Genomic DNA, 13,729 nt, shown 5'->3' on the forward strand with positions numbered 1-13,729 from the left:
TCCTGCTCGTTTTCTGCCGCCAATCTGCTGTCAACCTATGTCGACAGTTTCTGTCGACAGAACACGAGCTTAATGCGGACACAGATGGCACCGTATTTGCTGCCAAGTTCTGAGCGAATCTGCTCGCAAACTGCCAGCAGGCTGCTAACATTTTGTTGACTGGGTATATACGCAATTTGCAAATAGCGGGTCATGAATTTCAGTACTGTGCAAGAATACAGATTTTAGGATGTTTAAAACTACATGCGCAACAAAGTTATGAAAATTATGATAAACTGAATTCAGAAGAAAAACGTATTTGCGGGAATGCGATACATCGAACAATATATTAAGAATGAAAGAAAACATATGCCAGGAATTTGATATATTACATTATTTCATTATATTTCATTATAACATATTGTTTCTTTACTTATAACAGAAAGTGTCACACTTTTGAGAATAAATATGTTCATAGGTTCACAATGAAATGGAGAAAGACAAAATATCTAGTTCCGATAGACACTACAAATATCTTACTTGTCAGCCTTGTACTAGACATTTATGACAAAATTTGCAATTATTTACTCGCCACTGTAAAATTAATATGCTGCAACTATGGAAGATATGAGCTTTGTGACAACTAGGACAACCAAATCCACTCGTTATAACCACTGTCTAGAACAGAGCGGAGATTTAATAATTGTAACGCTTGATCGATTTTCGAAATGAACACTCATTTTCCCTTTATCGCTGACATTTTAATAATGAGCTGCTAAATGCATTTAAATAAAAACGCAAGACACTTGATGAATCTTATAGCGTTTTCGATTATACAGGATTTGAACGATCCAGGGTTGATCAATCACTATTTTACTATAAATGCAAGTCTTTCATTGGTGGAGAGGTTGCAATGACGTCATTAACCAACCCTGGGTCGTTCAAATCCTGTATAATCGAAAACGCTATTAATATCATACCATAGATATATTATATATAGATAGAGCTTTGTGAATCTTACGCCTGCCAAGATAAAATTATCTTTTCCTCCCTCGCGCATGTGCAATCACGCATTTATCTTCAAAAAACAGAAGTGTTTATCCATGCAGCCAAGGATATAACCTAATTTTATGTAAAAGTGCTGTATCTGCAGAGATAAATATACGAATGCACATGCGCAAAGGAGGAAAAACCGTCATTATCTTGGCAGGTGTTGCATTATAGCAAAAATGGTACAAAGCTCTATCTATATGTAATATATCTATGTATCATACACACTGAAGAGAGTCAAAACGTTTTGTAACCAAAACGTATGTTAACCGAGAAATAAACATATAAATACGAACACGAAAGCACGTCCAGTGTTGACCTAATAGCTCACTTTTGCTATAGAATTTAACTTCTATTACATTTCTTTTAATCATTTTTACTTGTATATTTTTGTCCGCCAACTCGTTAGAAAACATCAATGACAAAATAGTCGAAAAAACAGTAGGCGTTTTTACCTAGAAAATCGATTAAAAGTTGCAATGAAATTCTAGCGCTGATCTAGAACAGAATCGTGAGTGAGACTTAAGACGATGGGGCAGTCACAATTTCAGTTGTAGTGCTCTGTGCATCCGTAGGTGGCTTCTCTTGTAGTTCCAACCACGGTAATCGTTTCTGCAGTTCCAACCTGTAATAATTGCGTAATAATCCAATATTTCGTTTTTAGTTATTTGGACACCGGTACATATGCATATTTTTGATGTTTTTTGCAAAAATTTAATTGACTATCGATTAACAATTGCATGCATATATTAGATGTATATCATATACAAAATAAAATTAATTATTATTTGTCACTTTTGACGTCACAATCGTGATTTTAGTTGCAGTAGCAAATCAGGCAAATCTTTTAACATATCATTGAGAATGAAAAATAATTGAATGTTCTTTACTTTTACTTTTAATGAACTTTACTTTCATTTACCTGTATCTTGGATGGCTTATAGCGTACACGTACGGATCCAAGCAGGCCACAAATTTACACGCACACGCGGGTATCATCGTGATGCCAGGAGTTAATAAGGCTTTGTTCCCGAAAGCACCAATCATCGCGAGAACCCCGTATGGAGTCCACGATAAAACAAAGAGGAAGCAGATTGTAATCGCAGCCTGCAAGAAATATATTCCATGCAATCAAATCCTTTCGTTTATGCTTGATTTAGTAAATATGATGACTACAGAAGAAATTTAAATTTTATTTGTTAATAATTCAAATGTTTATTAAACAATAATTTCAATAATTGTTGGAAGAAACTCGATAGATACTGTTATGTTAAATTTTAGTTTAGAAAATAAACATTTTAATTTAATTCAAATTTATCCTTGTAAAGGTGTAATATATAAATATTTTACATTTAAACTTCTATTTACTCACTGAACTGAAATATTGAAAAATAAATTCACATATAAGAAATTGCACAATACCTTGGCTATACGTATTTCCGCAGTTTGAGCATTTGTGCTTGCATTGCTTCTCAGACTTTCAACGTTCATTTTCTTTGCTTGTTCACGGAGAGCTTTTTCGTGATTGATAACATGGCTGACGATTTGACTATAATAATATATGATAAGAACCATCGGTATACAATAGGAAAAGGTAAATATCGTAGCCACAAAGTATCGTATTTCTGACGTGTCCGTCAAATAGTCAAAAGTGCAGCTTGTTAGGAAACCTTCGGGCACAAAACGACCCCAAACGTGCATCAACGGCATCAAGGCCCAAGGAATCGTATACACCCAGATGAGCACAATAAAAAGCATCACTTGGCCGCGTGATAGTTTTCCATCGAGTGGTCGAGCTATAGTACTAATTTTAATAAGATTATATATTATGTGTAATTCTATTGTATTTTATTTACAAAAAATTATTAACATTACGTAAAGGTTTCTTTCTTTAATTTTAAATCGTGAATTTAATATGACAATTTTAGAAAACCAAACATATATTTTAAGATAAACAAAACTTTTTCTTGTATTTTTACGAATTTTTGATTTAAAAAGTAAAATGTAAGTTTTCTTAATCAAGAAAAAAAGTAAAGAAACCTAAAATTAAACCTAATTAAATTTAAAAATAACTGTTAACACTTAATTTAAATATAATATGCAAATAAAAATTTGCATATTAAATGCAAAAAAAATACAATAATTTTTATTTTACATTTTATAGAAATAATATTATAACTTTCAAAATTTTTATCCCACATTCAAATATTTGATCATAAAAACATTTATACATAAGAATTAAGTTTGATGAAATTAAAATCATTTTTAAAATTTGCATCTGCTATATTTGCATTACAAACATATTAAATTGAAAAATTTTAACCAGAGCGAGAGAGAATTCAGTGATTTCAAAAATCTACTCTATTTTGCAAAAATTCTAAATAAAAAAATATTTTCTGAAAGGGTTGAGATACCTGTATCTGTCATACGCAATAGCAGCATTCGTCATGCCAGCTCCAATTCCACTGAGTGCTCCCATAAAAGCAAAGATCTGACATCCCAAATGACCCGTAGCAAATCCCGTATTGAAAGAATTGTATATAAATATAGGCGCTTTGAGCATCATGAAGAAATCACAAAATGCCAAGTTCACCACGAATAAATTCGAAGGCGTTCTCAATGATTTGGCTCTACATATAAAAATGTAAAAAAAGTGTTGATACATGATTTTAACAGCGTTGGGACAATAGTATGTGTGCCAAATTCCGACAAACATCAAATGTACACAACAGAAAGTAAAATAATTGAATGAAATAATAGGCACTAGTTATAATTACATTAAAGAAATAGAAAAAAATTTTTGCATATTTAAAGAAAAGATGCTTAATCTTAATGGAATAGAGTTAATTATTAAGTTTTTGCCTAATTCTGTCAAGATCAAATGTTTCATTAAAACTTTTAAAACAAATTTTTTGTGTGTGTGAGTTTATTGTGCACTAATGAAGAAAAAAACTAATTTTTTTAAGTTTTTAATTTGAGAAAGTTAAATTAATAATCTTAATAATTAAAACTAATTTTAATCACTTAATCACGAGCTTTGCACAACTTAGCACATTATTATGTATTATCCGAATAGTTAAACAATCCTTATCAAAATATTGCAATATTTAAAACTTACGAACAAAATATCCATATAACTAGCCCATTTCCAAGCAACGCGACGAAGGTAAAAAGTGTGTACACAATGGCCAACAAATAGTGAAGCGAGGGGTTGGGCTCAGAATAGATAAGCCAATGTTTCGGTATATGAACCAATTCCTCCGCAGGGACATTCCATCCTAACAATCGTGATGAACCTGTTGGTAGAATTCTCGCTTCCCAATAAACACTTCTGTTGGACATGTTGAACTACTAACTCCTCAACTTATTTCACTTATCCATATCAGTGAACCTTTATACGCTTTGCCATGACTCAAATTCGCGAAACCTTAATTCACCTTAATCCAGCTTAAATGGCTTCGGATGAGGATTCGACCGAGATCATCCGCAACTTGCTGATGATCAGCAGATATACGATTCCATGTTACGTCAGTTAACTATCGAATTATTTATTAGTAGGATTCGCATTATGGCTTTATTTATTATTAATTCTTATTATTTTTTTCATAAATTTCTTTAATCAAAATAAAATATCCGACTTTATTAAATAATTTTACTTTTTAATTTTGTGTGTTTGGATAATGTTTATTATTAAATTAAAATACAAAAAAATATATTAAATTATATATATATAATAACATATATAATAATTAATATATTAAATTATATTATTAGATGTTAAACTTAATTTCCGCCGCTCACAAGTAGATAGTGCCAGCTGCAGACGAAATAAGTTTTGATGTTTGAAGTTGCTTGTCTTATAAAGGATAAACATTGGTCAATACAATTTAGTGTGCAAAGGTTGAGTATTGTGTAAACAAAGAAATTTTTTAATCGATGAAAAATGAATCGTAATAAAGTATTTTTTCGACATGTACTTCTCCACTATTTCGACATGAAGAAAACTGCAGCTGAAACACATCGCTTACTGTCCGAGACTTATAGTGAAGAAGCTCGATCAGAAAGAACGTGTAGAGAGTGGTTTTAACGTTTTCATAATCGACGCAAAGTGATCCTTTTGCACGACAATGCGCAACGGCATGTTGCAAAAACCGTGAAAGACACACTCTTGGAGCTCGAATGGGAAATTCTTCCACACCCAGTGTATTCTCCAGACCTGGCTCCATCGAATTATCACCTTTTCCGATCGATGAAACACGCGCTCGGAGACACACACTTCTCCAGTTATGAAGAAGTTCAAAAGTGGGTGGATGAATGGTTTGCTTCGAAAGATAGCGCATTTTATCGTCGCGGAATTAGTCTCCTGCCAGAAAGATGGGCAAAAGTCATAGAAAATAAGGAAAAATATTTTGATTAATGTATTTATTTTACTCTCTTTCTAATAAATGAATTTTGTAAGACGAAAAACGGTGGAAACTAAGTTTAACACCTAATATATGTTATATTATTAAATTTAAATATAAAAGATAGCATACACATGTGTGCATGTGTACGTGTATGCTACCTTTTATATTTTGAAAATTAGTATTATTATAAATTATATATATTATTTCTATATTTTAGTTCGCAATACCGATGCATCAAAATCAATTGATTCGCCAATTGTCAAAAAAATACCAAAAAAATACATTTACATATTCAGACAATTCAAATATATGAAATGTTCGAATTTTATCTGCCAAGTCTAATATACATACATATACATGTGTGTCATGATAAGAGCATGTGCAGTGTGCATAAACATCTGCAGCATAAAAAACCGAAAAGATCAGTTTTTGTCGCATGTCGCTATGTCAATTTTTCGCTGAGTTATAACGTTTTAAAAATCTGGCAGATGTATCATCTAAAAATAGACGTGGAAGCGTGCGGCACGCGGAGTGCACGGAATGCGACAACACACGGAAGAGTTATTTTTTATGCTACGGCCTAGACACCTGCTAGACATAGTACCGTTATGGAGCATTGACCTCCAAGGAACATCGGTCGACTTCGACCCATGTCGGAATCATTCGATGCGATCAAGGGTCGATGGTACTGTCAATCTCTTTCCTAAGGGAGACACGAGAGAGTTGGAGAGAGTGCAGGAAATGCAGCAAACAAATGAAAAGCAAGAATTTAGCATATCTGAAGGCCAGAATCATTTATCTCGGGTAATTAATTTGAAAAATATCATCAATTTAATTACAAAAACAAAATTAATTCTTTCGGTACTTGGCATAACAACACGAAATAATCGCTATCAGCTCATTTAATCAGATTTATAGGTTAAGATGACATGTAAATATGTACCTTGCAATAAACGTTATTCAGACAACGTATATATCTATCCATAATACCCTACACAAATATTTTTTGGACTATATATCAATTTTCTGTACTGAAATTTTGTATTTTATATGTATTTTTTTAATAGATAGTGTACTATATTAAGTTCTATACATTATTAGTTCCATATTTTGTTCAAGGTGAAGGAACTAATATAGAAATACCAATGTGCTTGTGGAATGAATACCTTATTCTGTTCTGAATTCTGCTGTATGAAAAGTGTCTCAACATGAGTTTGACAAATAAATGTTAAATTGATTGATTCAACGCCTAATTTAAGTAATCAACACTGGTATTTTATGTTTAACACAATCTCTGTTCAGAGATATGTGCTTCTTACTGATGCAACAAAGCAGGATAATCAAGGCAACTTGAAAATGTGGATTCTGTTTCAATAGTATATGAAGTTGTCGATTGTGCAAATCTTGAGTTTTGTATCCCACATACAGAGAATGCCATCAAGAATTGGAATTTGCACTGCACAAGAACACCTTTTATCTTCATCGAGCAGGAATCACTTATATTGTGCCAAGGTGCTTAGATAAAGGGCTGTGGGGCTCTTTATGAATAAAAGTAATTATAATTATCGTTATCCCATTATATAAAGCTTTCTTTGATTACTCACTTTTCCATATGGCTTTTATTTCATTTGTATTTTCTCGCTTAATCATTTAAAGCAATCATTCAGTTTTTTTTTTGTAAATTTTTAAACCTTTATTTCCAATTTGATTATATCCAATTTGATATTACTCTGTTGTTAATATTATATGCATTTGTATAATTTTACTAATATATATATACATATATATATTTCACAATTATAGGTGGTGACGAATACTCTCCTAATGTACAAAACTATTGACATTGTGATAGTCAATGTTTGTCAGATCTTGTTAAGCATTTCTCAAACTATTGGAAGACCAATCTGTAAGCTGTTATTCTTATTACATTGTCTTACTTGATGAGTGCATATTATATTCTCTAACATCAATTTGTCATCCTCTTAAAAAAAAGACATGTTATCAATATTTAAATAGTAAAAATGCACCAAGTTTGTACACTTTATCATACTCTGCCTTCTCTCTCGGCAGATTTATCGGTCAAAGTGTACGCTGGTAGATAAGACGAGGGATTGTTGGAATCTTTCAACAATGGATTGCGTGTTGTAGTACTTCTCTTACCAATGCTCGTATATCCCTGATCGTACAAAGAACAATAAGGAATATTATGCTTCAACAGAAATGTCCATACTTGACTATATGACCAATTTAAAATAGGATTAACACGTATCAATTGTGGCCAGTCTGAATCAGTGGGCGTAAACGGTTGTAAATCTTCGGAAGCTGGATCGCCTTTTCTTGTACCCATGAGACTCGCTTTTAAATTACGTCTTTCTTCCAGTAACTCGAACAACGCAGATCGTATCGATCGTTGTTTTCGTATTATCTCCAAATTGTAATAACGAGAAGCCGATTCTACAAACGCTTCTACCTATACACACACACATACATAAACATATAATTTAAATAAAATATATTTTAAGATTATATGTTATATTATTTATAATCATTAATTTTCTTACTTCTGGGAAGCAATCGTCAGTTATATACAAGCATAATAAAGATAAAATGTTGCGCGATTTCGCAACAGTAGCAGCTAAATGTAAGACTGCTGTGCAATCTTTACCGCCATTAAAACTGATGAAAATTTCATTTGAATTATATCTACAAAAAAAATAGAATTATATAAAAGTTGAAAAATATATCTATATAAAAAAACACGTTTATATTACATTATACGTATTATATATACACACACACACACATATATATATGACAAATAGAATATATACTTGTAACATACAATTTCTTCAAAGTTAATATAGTTTTCAACTATTTATTTACACATGTATACATACCTATCGAAGCACTCGTTCAATATATCCAATGCATACTTTACATGCGTTTCATTTTTACCATTTTCCAAAATAGCATTCATTTGAAAAGAGCTAAATTTGTGGTTTGGATTTATAATTTTTTGTACTGGCAAATAGTATAAAAGTTCATCTTTTGCTTCTGCAACTATTTCTTCAGATCCTTCCAAAGTAATTCTCGTGAAAATATGTGGTTCCGATTGGGGATAACTCCCAATTTTTACTTTACCATTCCAGCGTTTTACTTGTCTATCCAAAACATTTACTATTGATAATTCATTCAACTGTATATCTATGTATTCAAAGTATAATGATGTGCATGCTTTCAATCGAGGAATGATTGTATCTGCAGCAGACTCAAAATATTTTGGAGAACCAGGTAATATATAAACATTTTTTACGCTTATTATTGGAAAAGTCTCTGAAATTATAATGCAATCATATATTAATACTGTGTATCTCAATGATAAAATATTTAAATAAACCTTTTTCCATACACTGCAAATTCTTTCGTTCTAGAATTCAAAGAATATTCGATAAAGAATGTACCACATAAAATTGCCATTATTCAACCAAGATTGATAATTTGCTGACAAACTACTTGCTAATTATTTAAAACAAAATAAAAAATATAAGTATTTAAAAAAACACGTACTTGTAGAAACAACATTGATAATCTCGCAAGAATTGGGAACAATAGCAAGTCGTCTTATTTCAGGCTCATCAGGGATCAACTGAGTGTACATGTCAAACAATTCTTGATGTAATTCAAGTTTTAATTCGAAAGCTTTTGCTACAGCCTCATAAGTTACATCATCGTGAGTAGGCCCAACACCACCGGACGTAAATACAGCAGAATACTGTCTTGAGACACTCCTTATCTCTTTAGCGATGTCGTCCACCTGTAATAGAAAGACTTACTGTTGGATATTATATTGTACATATTGTACTTATCGAGATCATCTTTGTATCGTATTTTTGTGTAAGATAATGATAATAAAATGATACATACAACATCAGGAACCACTATAACTCTTTGTAATCTTACTCCAGCAGCGGTTAGACGTCTCGCCAAGTACGATGTATTGGTATCAATTATTCTCCCGCGCAAAATTTCATCTCCCACAACTATAAGGCTTGCTGTACAAGGGTGACACGTCCGTTGCAACATATCGTTCTAAATTCTGCTCTTCACTAATATGAAAATAAAACATAAAACCAAGAACAACTGATATCTTTCTTTTTGCTTTATCTTCTTAACGTAGATAATATGTAATCTAGAGAGAAATTTTCTCTACTACTTGACACATATTGATGACAGTTTTCACCCTTATCTGTACTTTATGTAATATTCATACAACTTCAACAGGGACATGTCAAACATCAAAAAGTAAACCATTATTGAAGCAAAGAAATAAAAGAGCCAAGTGATACATTTTTGCAATATTTATTATTATGAAAATTGTAACAAGTACCAGATACAAAATAATACAAACAAAGAATCATTATTTTGCACTTTGTACAAAGTAGTCTTGCAGTGTACATGTAGTTTGAAACAGATTTGAATTATACACAATTAAAATATATAATAATATATACATAAAGCTCATCATTTTCTCTCTTCTTGTCAAAGTTTCATCTGTTCCACCATGGAAGTCGTTGCATCCGTTTGTGCTGGCGTCACTTTACACGCCGAAGGTTTCTTATTTAATTTGGTTGATTTTTTTTGTGTAATATTAAGTTTTGCTTTGGAATTGAACGCTTGTACGTCTTTGCGCAATTCTTCCAGTAAATGATCCACATTGGCTATTTTATCCTTGATTAATACCTTACTTCCTTTTGAGTCAAGCTAATTTCAAAAGTACAAAAATAACTACATCTTTTGTCAAGTATTTCAAGTAACGCTTTACTATTATTACATTTGGGTTCTTGTACATGCATTTAAATTTTCAACTTTTGCGAAATTCATTTAAATAAAAAACAATATTTATTTATTTATTTATTTATATATATATACACATGTCACTTTGCTTGAGATTTTTTAAGTAGTCCAATGCGTCAAAAAATTTAGTCAACAACTTGCTTGGATTAGCTGATTTGCTTTCAGTAACAAGTATTTTCAAGAAGCAACACATAAAATGCAATCTCACAATAATTAATATTTCACGTTTTGATTCGAAATTTGTTAATGATCGATCACTTACTTTCTTCAGATTAATGGCCACCTTCTGCGCTTTAGCTTTCAGCTTGATACTGCGAACTGTTGCCACTTTGAAAACATTTTTATTTTTGTGAGTTCCTTTGTTCTTTGCCATTGTTTTCTGTAACATTATCATTTACAAATAAATTACTGTACATTATTAATATCTGTTTTAATTTTCTTCGTTGCTGGCTCCTCGCCTTTCATCACATTTCCTTTCAAGAAAAATGATACTCGGACCATTTCTTTATTCGGTGAAACATCCCTAATATTATGTATACTGACGATAGAATCAGCAGACAGCATATAACCAAGACTTTGCTCAACCAACATTCTTCCAAGTCTGCAAACATCATCTCCTTTATTTCCTTTTACAAAACAATATACATGGAATATAGGCGGCTTAGAGCAAACTTTTTTTAGCTCTTCTTCCATAAACCAATCAGGCAGTATATCCAAAAATTCAACAGCTGATGCTGGTAAGTTCATTATTATATGTTCAGTACCTGGTAAATCTTGAACACGTCTAGATAAGATATTATCTTTAACAATATTTCTCAAAAAATATCTACCATCCATATTAAAAGCTTGAAAATTATTTTTCACTTTGTTAATAGCAGCATTCCTCTGAAGCCACTTGTAAGACTCAGGGTTTAGATCATTAGCAAATACTTGGACTTTTTTACGTGCAGCAGGGATAGCGAAAGGTCCCACTCCTGCAAACACGTCATATAGAACGTCATCTTGCATCATGAATGTTGTCATTTGCGTATGTTCGGTAGATAAACGTGAATTCCAATAAACTTGTGCAAAGTCAAACTGATATGTACAGCCATGTTCTTTCGCAGTTGTTATTGTATTTCTTTCACCAGCCAGGATTTCCATAGCAAAATATCGAAACGTTGTATCAATTGTATTAATTTTATTTACTACTGTTCGTGCACTTGCAGTTTTATCTAGAAATACTTGACCAATAATAGTTTTATATGGTAAATGTACATCACGTAGATTCAATTGTATAATATGTCCTACTAAACTGTACGCTGTAGGAGCTGGAATATCTTCTGGTAAAATAGATTTTAATATCTCATCACGACGAAAATTATCATACTTGATTGTAACACTCGTTGTACAAAAATGTTCATAATGATCTGCCAGCAATTTTCTATCATTCTCTGTGATATCTTCAAGCTTTGTAACAACATTTGGATTTAAGTGAACAAGAACTTGATCTTTGCTTTCCTTTTGAATCGGTTTAAAGTTACAAATCTTTAACAGATATTTCTTCAAAACATGCATGTTTTTTGTGACTGCAATATCACATAACAATGTTGGTATATTCACGACTGTTGTAAATGCATCACGATCCAGACATGTCATTCCACGGACCGATACCGGAGGAACCAGCAAGGAAGTCATAGTAGTAGTTGTATAAAAGCTGTACTGGTTTTTCAAACTAGAACGTTGTAGCACATGGAGGAATCTGCCAATCGCCATATACAGGATCATACACTGCACAACAATACAAATGTTTCACAATAATAACTGTTTTAATCGTTGTATTTAATAAACCGTTGCAATAAACCAGTACAGAAATCGCATAGAGACGAATAAATGTTTTTTTTTAGAGATTATGTTAGATTGAGTTTTATGGTCGCTCGTAAGAGATAATAATAAGAGAGAAAATAGAATAAATATTATATTTACCCGATTGTTCACAAGAAAATAGAAAATCCAATGTCTAATACGGTGTTTTATTTAAATATGCAACATAAGTTGAGAAGAAACAAATGTGAAACACATTAAAAATATATAGAAATAAACGAGTTGAATCCGAAATATGATTTTGGAGATCTCATGTGACTTCATGTAGAAAATGGGTGCATTCAGTACTACAAACGTTCAACGAGCGGTTGAGTAGCAATCGAATGTGATTGGTTTTTACCTTTGAAACCTTTGGTGGATTCAAAAATAATAACCAATCACATTCGACTGCTACTTAGGCTGCGTTCCAAAATTTACCGCCTGTACTGGAAATTTATAGTTTATGTCACGTATACTGTAGATTTTTAGTACTGACAGTGAATTTCTGAACGCATTCTTAAGGCCAATGTCCACGATGTTAGAAATCGGTATGTTCCGAGAAACATATAGCCAATAAAATTGCCGTTTTTCCATAAAAAATGCAAATTGATTGGTTAGGGCCTATCCAGACAAACTTGCATAATCACATAAACATATGCATAAGGAAATTGATTGGACGGATCGGATTTCTCACCAGAATTTTAGTGAATTTTTGATCCTGCTATTTCTTCCGATCGGAACGCGTATTTCTGTCTGTTTAGAACATCCGGAACTGTCTGGAACGATCGATCGTTTGCATTTCCACAATCAAATTGTTACTTGCACCTTGTAAACGCCTCATTTCTTGTGTAAATATTGGCCGTACCCAGTATTTTCGCTGCATTCTGATATTTTCTTGCTTTTGCAATAAAATAATATAACTTAAATACAACTTTCGCACTCTCTCAAATACCGATACAGCATACCAAGTTGGCAAATTTTTCACTGTTTGCAGTATTTTTAATATGATTAATAAAACTGTTTTTTCATCCATCTCTATGAATTTAGGATATTTTTAGTCGCATTGAGATTAAAACTGTCTAATATAAAACTGTCTGTTACAAAATATAGTTTACGTTTTTTCACACATGTGTCCGTTCCGTTCCGTAAAAAATTTCTCTACCAGTCCCATGTAGCAAAAACGAAACGGAAATATAGTTACAAAATATATTTCACTCTAATAATTCAGTATTTTTAAGTACTCATAACAATGTAATTTGCAAGAAAATTGTAGAAATTATGTATATAATTGCTTCAACCACATTTAAATAACGAAATATTAACGTAATTAAGTACATTTACCTGCGATCAAGGCGACATTTCGTTCCGTTTTTGCTACATGGGACTGGTAGAGAAATTTTTTACGGAACGGAACGTGAGCGGAACATTCAATTCTAGTGAGAAATCCGATCCGTCATTCCGATCCGTGCTCAATGGGACTGCACCCTTAAGGCGGGAGCACAGACTTTTGCATAAAGCATAACGCATAAGCATAAGGAAATTGATTGGTCCGTTTCCTTATGCATTTGCTTATGCTTATATATAGACCAATCAATTTC

The 13,729-nt window shown here is 32.1% G+C and overlaps 2 protein-coding genes and 2 long non-coding RNA genes across 8 annotated transcripts; 2 read left to right on the forward strand and 2 right to left on the reverse strand.

Annotated features, from left to right (window-relative positions):
- Positions 1-358: 358 nt before the first annotated feature.
- On the reverse strand, positions 359-4,427 carry Rh3 (Rhodopsin 3). The gene is made up of 5 exons (XM_012369538.2): positions 4,148-4,427; positions 3,444-3,659; positions 2,452-2,833; positions 1,952-2,136; positions 359-1,654 (listed from the first exon to the last, which is right to left on the reverse strand). Exons 1-5 carry the CDS (start codon positions 4,369-4,371, stop codon positions 1,552-1,554), a joined length of 1,110 nt encoding a protein of 369 aa, XP_012224961.1. The 5' UTR covers positions 4,372-4,427; the 3' UTR covers positions 359-1,551.
- On the forward strand, positions 1,625-2,440 carry LOC136997767 (uncharacterized). The gene is made up of 2 exons (XR_010888412.1): positions 1,625-1,707; positions 1,974-2,440. It is a non-coding gene; the product is annotated as an uncharacterized lncRNA (long non-coding RNA).
- Positions 4,428-5,696: 1,269 nt separating the features above from the next.
- On the forward strand, positions 5,697-8,528 carry LOC105673715 (uncharacterized). Its single transcript, XR_001101003.2, has 3 exons — positions 5,697-6,239; positions 6,555-6,987; positions 7,239-8,528. It is a non-coding gene; the product is annotated as an uncharacterized lncRNA (long non-coding RNA).
- On the reverse strand, positions 7,103-13,393 carry LOC105673713 (FAD synthase-like). 5 transcript variants are annotated; one of them, XM_012369534.2, is made up of 7 exons: positions 12,255-12,490; positions 10,552-10,668; positions 9,360-9,541; positions 9,003-9,249; positions 8,333-8,768; positions 7,997-8,138; positions 7,103-7,905 (listed from the first exon to the last, which is right to left on the reverse strand). In XM_012369534.2, the coding sequence occupies exons 3-7, from the start codon at positions 9,516-9,518 to the stop codon at positions 7,480-7,482; spliced, it is 1,410 nt and encodes a 469-aa protein (XP_012224957.1). In that variant the 5' UTR covers positions 9,519-9,541; positions 10,552-10,668; positions 12,255-12,490; the 3' UTR covers positions 7,103-7,479. The 5 variants fall into 5 exon arrangements, with proteins under 5 accessions (XP_012224957.1, XP_067205087.1, XP_067205088.1 ...); XM_067348986.1 differs by lacking the exon at positions 12,255-12,490 and adding an exon at positions 11,992-12,065; XM_067348987.1 differs by lacking the exons at positions 10,552-10,668; positions 12,255-12,490 and adding an exon at positions 12,826-13,393.
- Between the last annotated feature and the right edge of the window lie 336 nt (positions 13,394-13,729).

Source organism: Linepithema humile, chromosome 2 (genome assembly GCF_040581485.1).
Source record: "Linepithema humile isolate Giens D197 chromosome 2, Lhum_UNIL_v1.0, whole genome shotgun sequence".
Taxonomy (NCBI): Eukaryota; Metazoa; Arthropoda; class Insecta; order Hymenoptera; family Formicidae; genus Linepithema; species Linepithema humile.

What these genes read in the sequence shown, in the direction of transcription:
- Rh3 (XM_012369538.2), bottom strand. Translation starts at nt 4,371, where the DNA reads ATGTCCAACAGAAGTGTTTATTGGGAAGCGAGAATTCTACCAACAGGT. An exon ending in CGGAAATACGTATAGCCAAG is followed by an intron (nt 2,137 to 2,451) that starts GTATTGTGCAAT and finishes TATTTCTTGCAG; the next exon opens with GCTGCGATTACAATCTGCTT. An exon ending in ATAAGCCATCCAAGATACAG is followed by an intron (nt 1,655 to 1,951) that starts GTAAATGAAAGT and finishes CAATTATTACAG; the next exon opens with GTTGGAACTGCAGAAACGAT.
- LOC105673713 (XM_067348988.1), bottom strand. Translation starts at nt 11,966, where the DNA reads ATGACTTCCTTGCTGGTTCCTCCGGTATCGGTCCGTGGAATGACATGT. An exon ending in TTATAGTGGTTCCTGATGTT is followed by an intron (nt 9,250 to 9,359) that starts GTATGTATCATT and finishes TTTCTATTACAG; the next exon opens with GTGGACGACATCGCTAAAGA. An exon ending in CTGACGATTGCTTCCCAGAA is followed by an intron (nt 7,906 to 7,996) that starts GTAAGAAAATTA and finishes GTGTGTGTATAG; the next exon opens with GTAGAAGCGTTTGTAGAATC.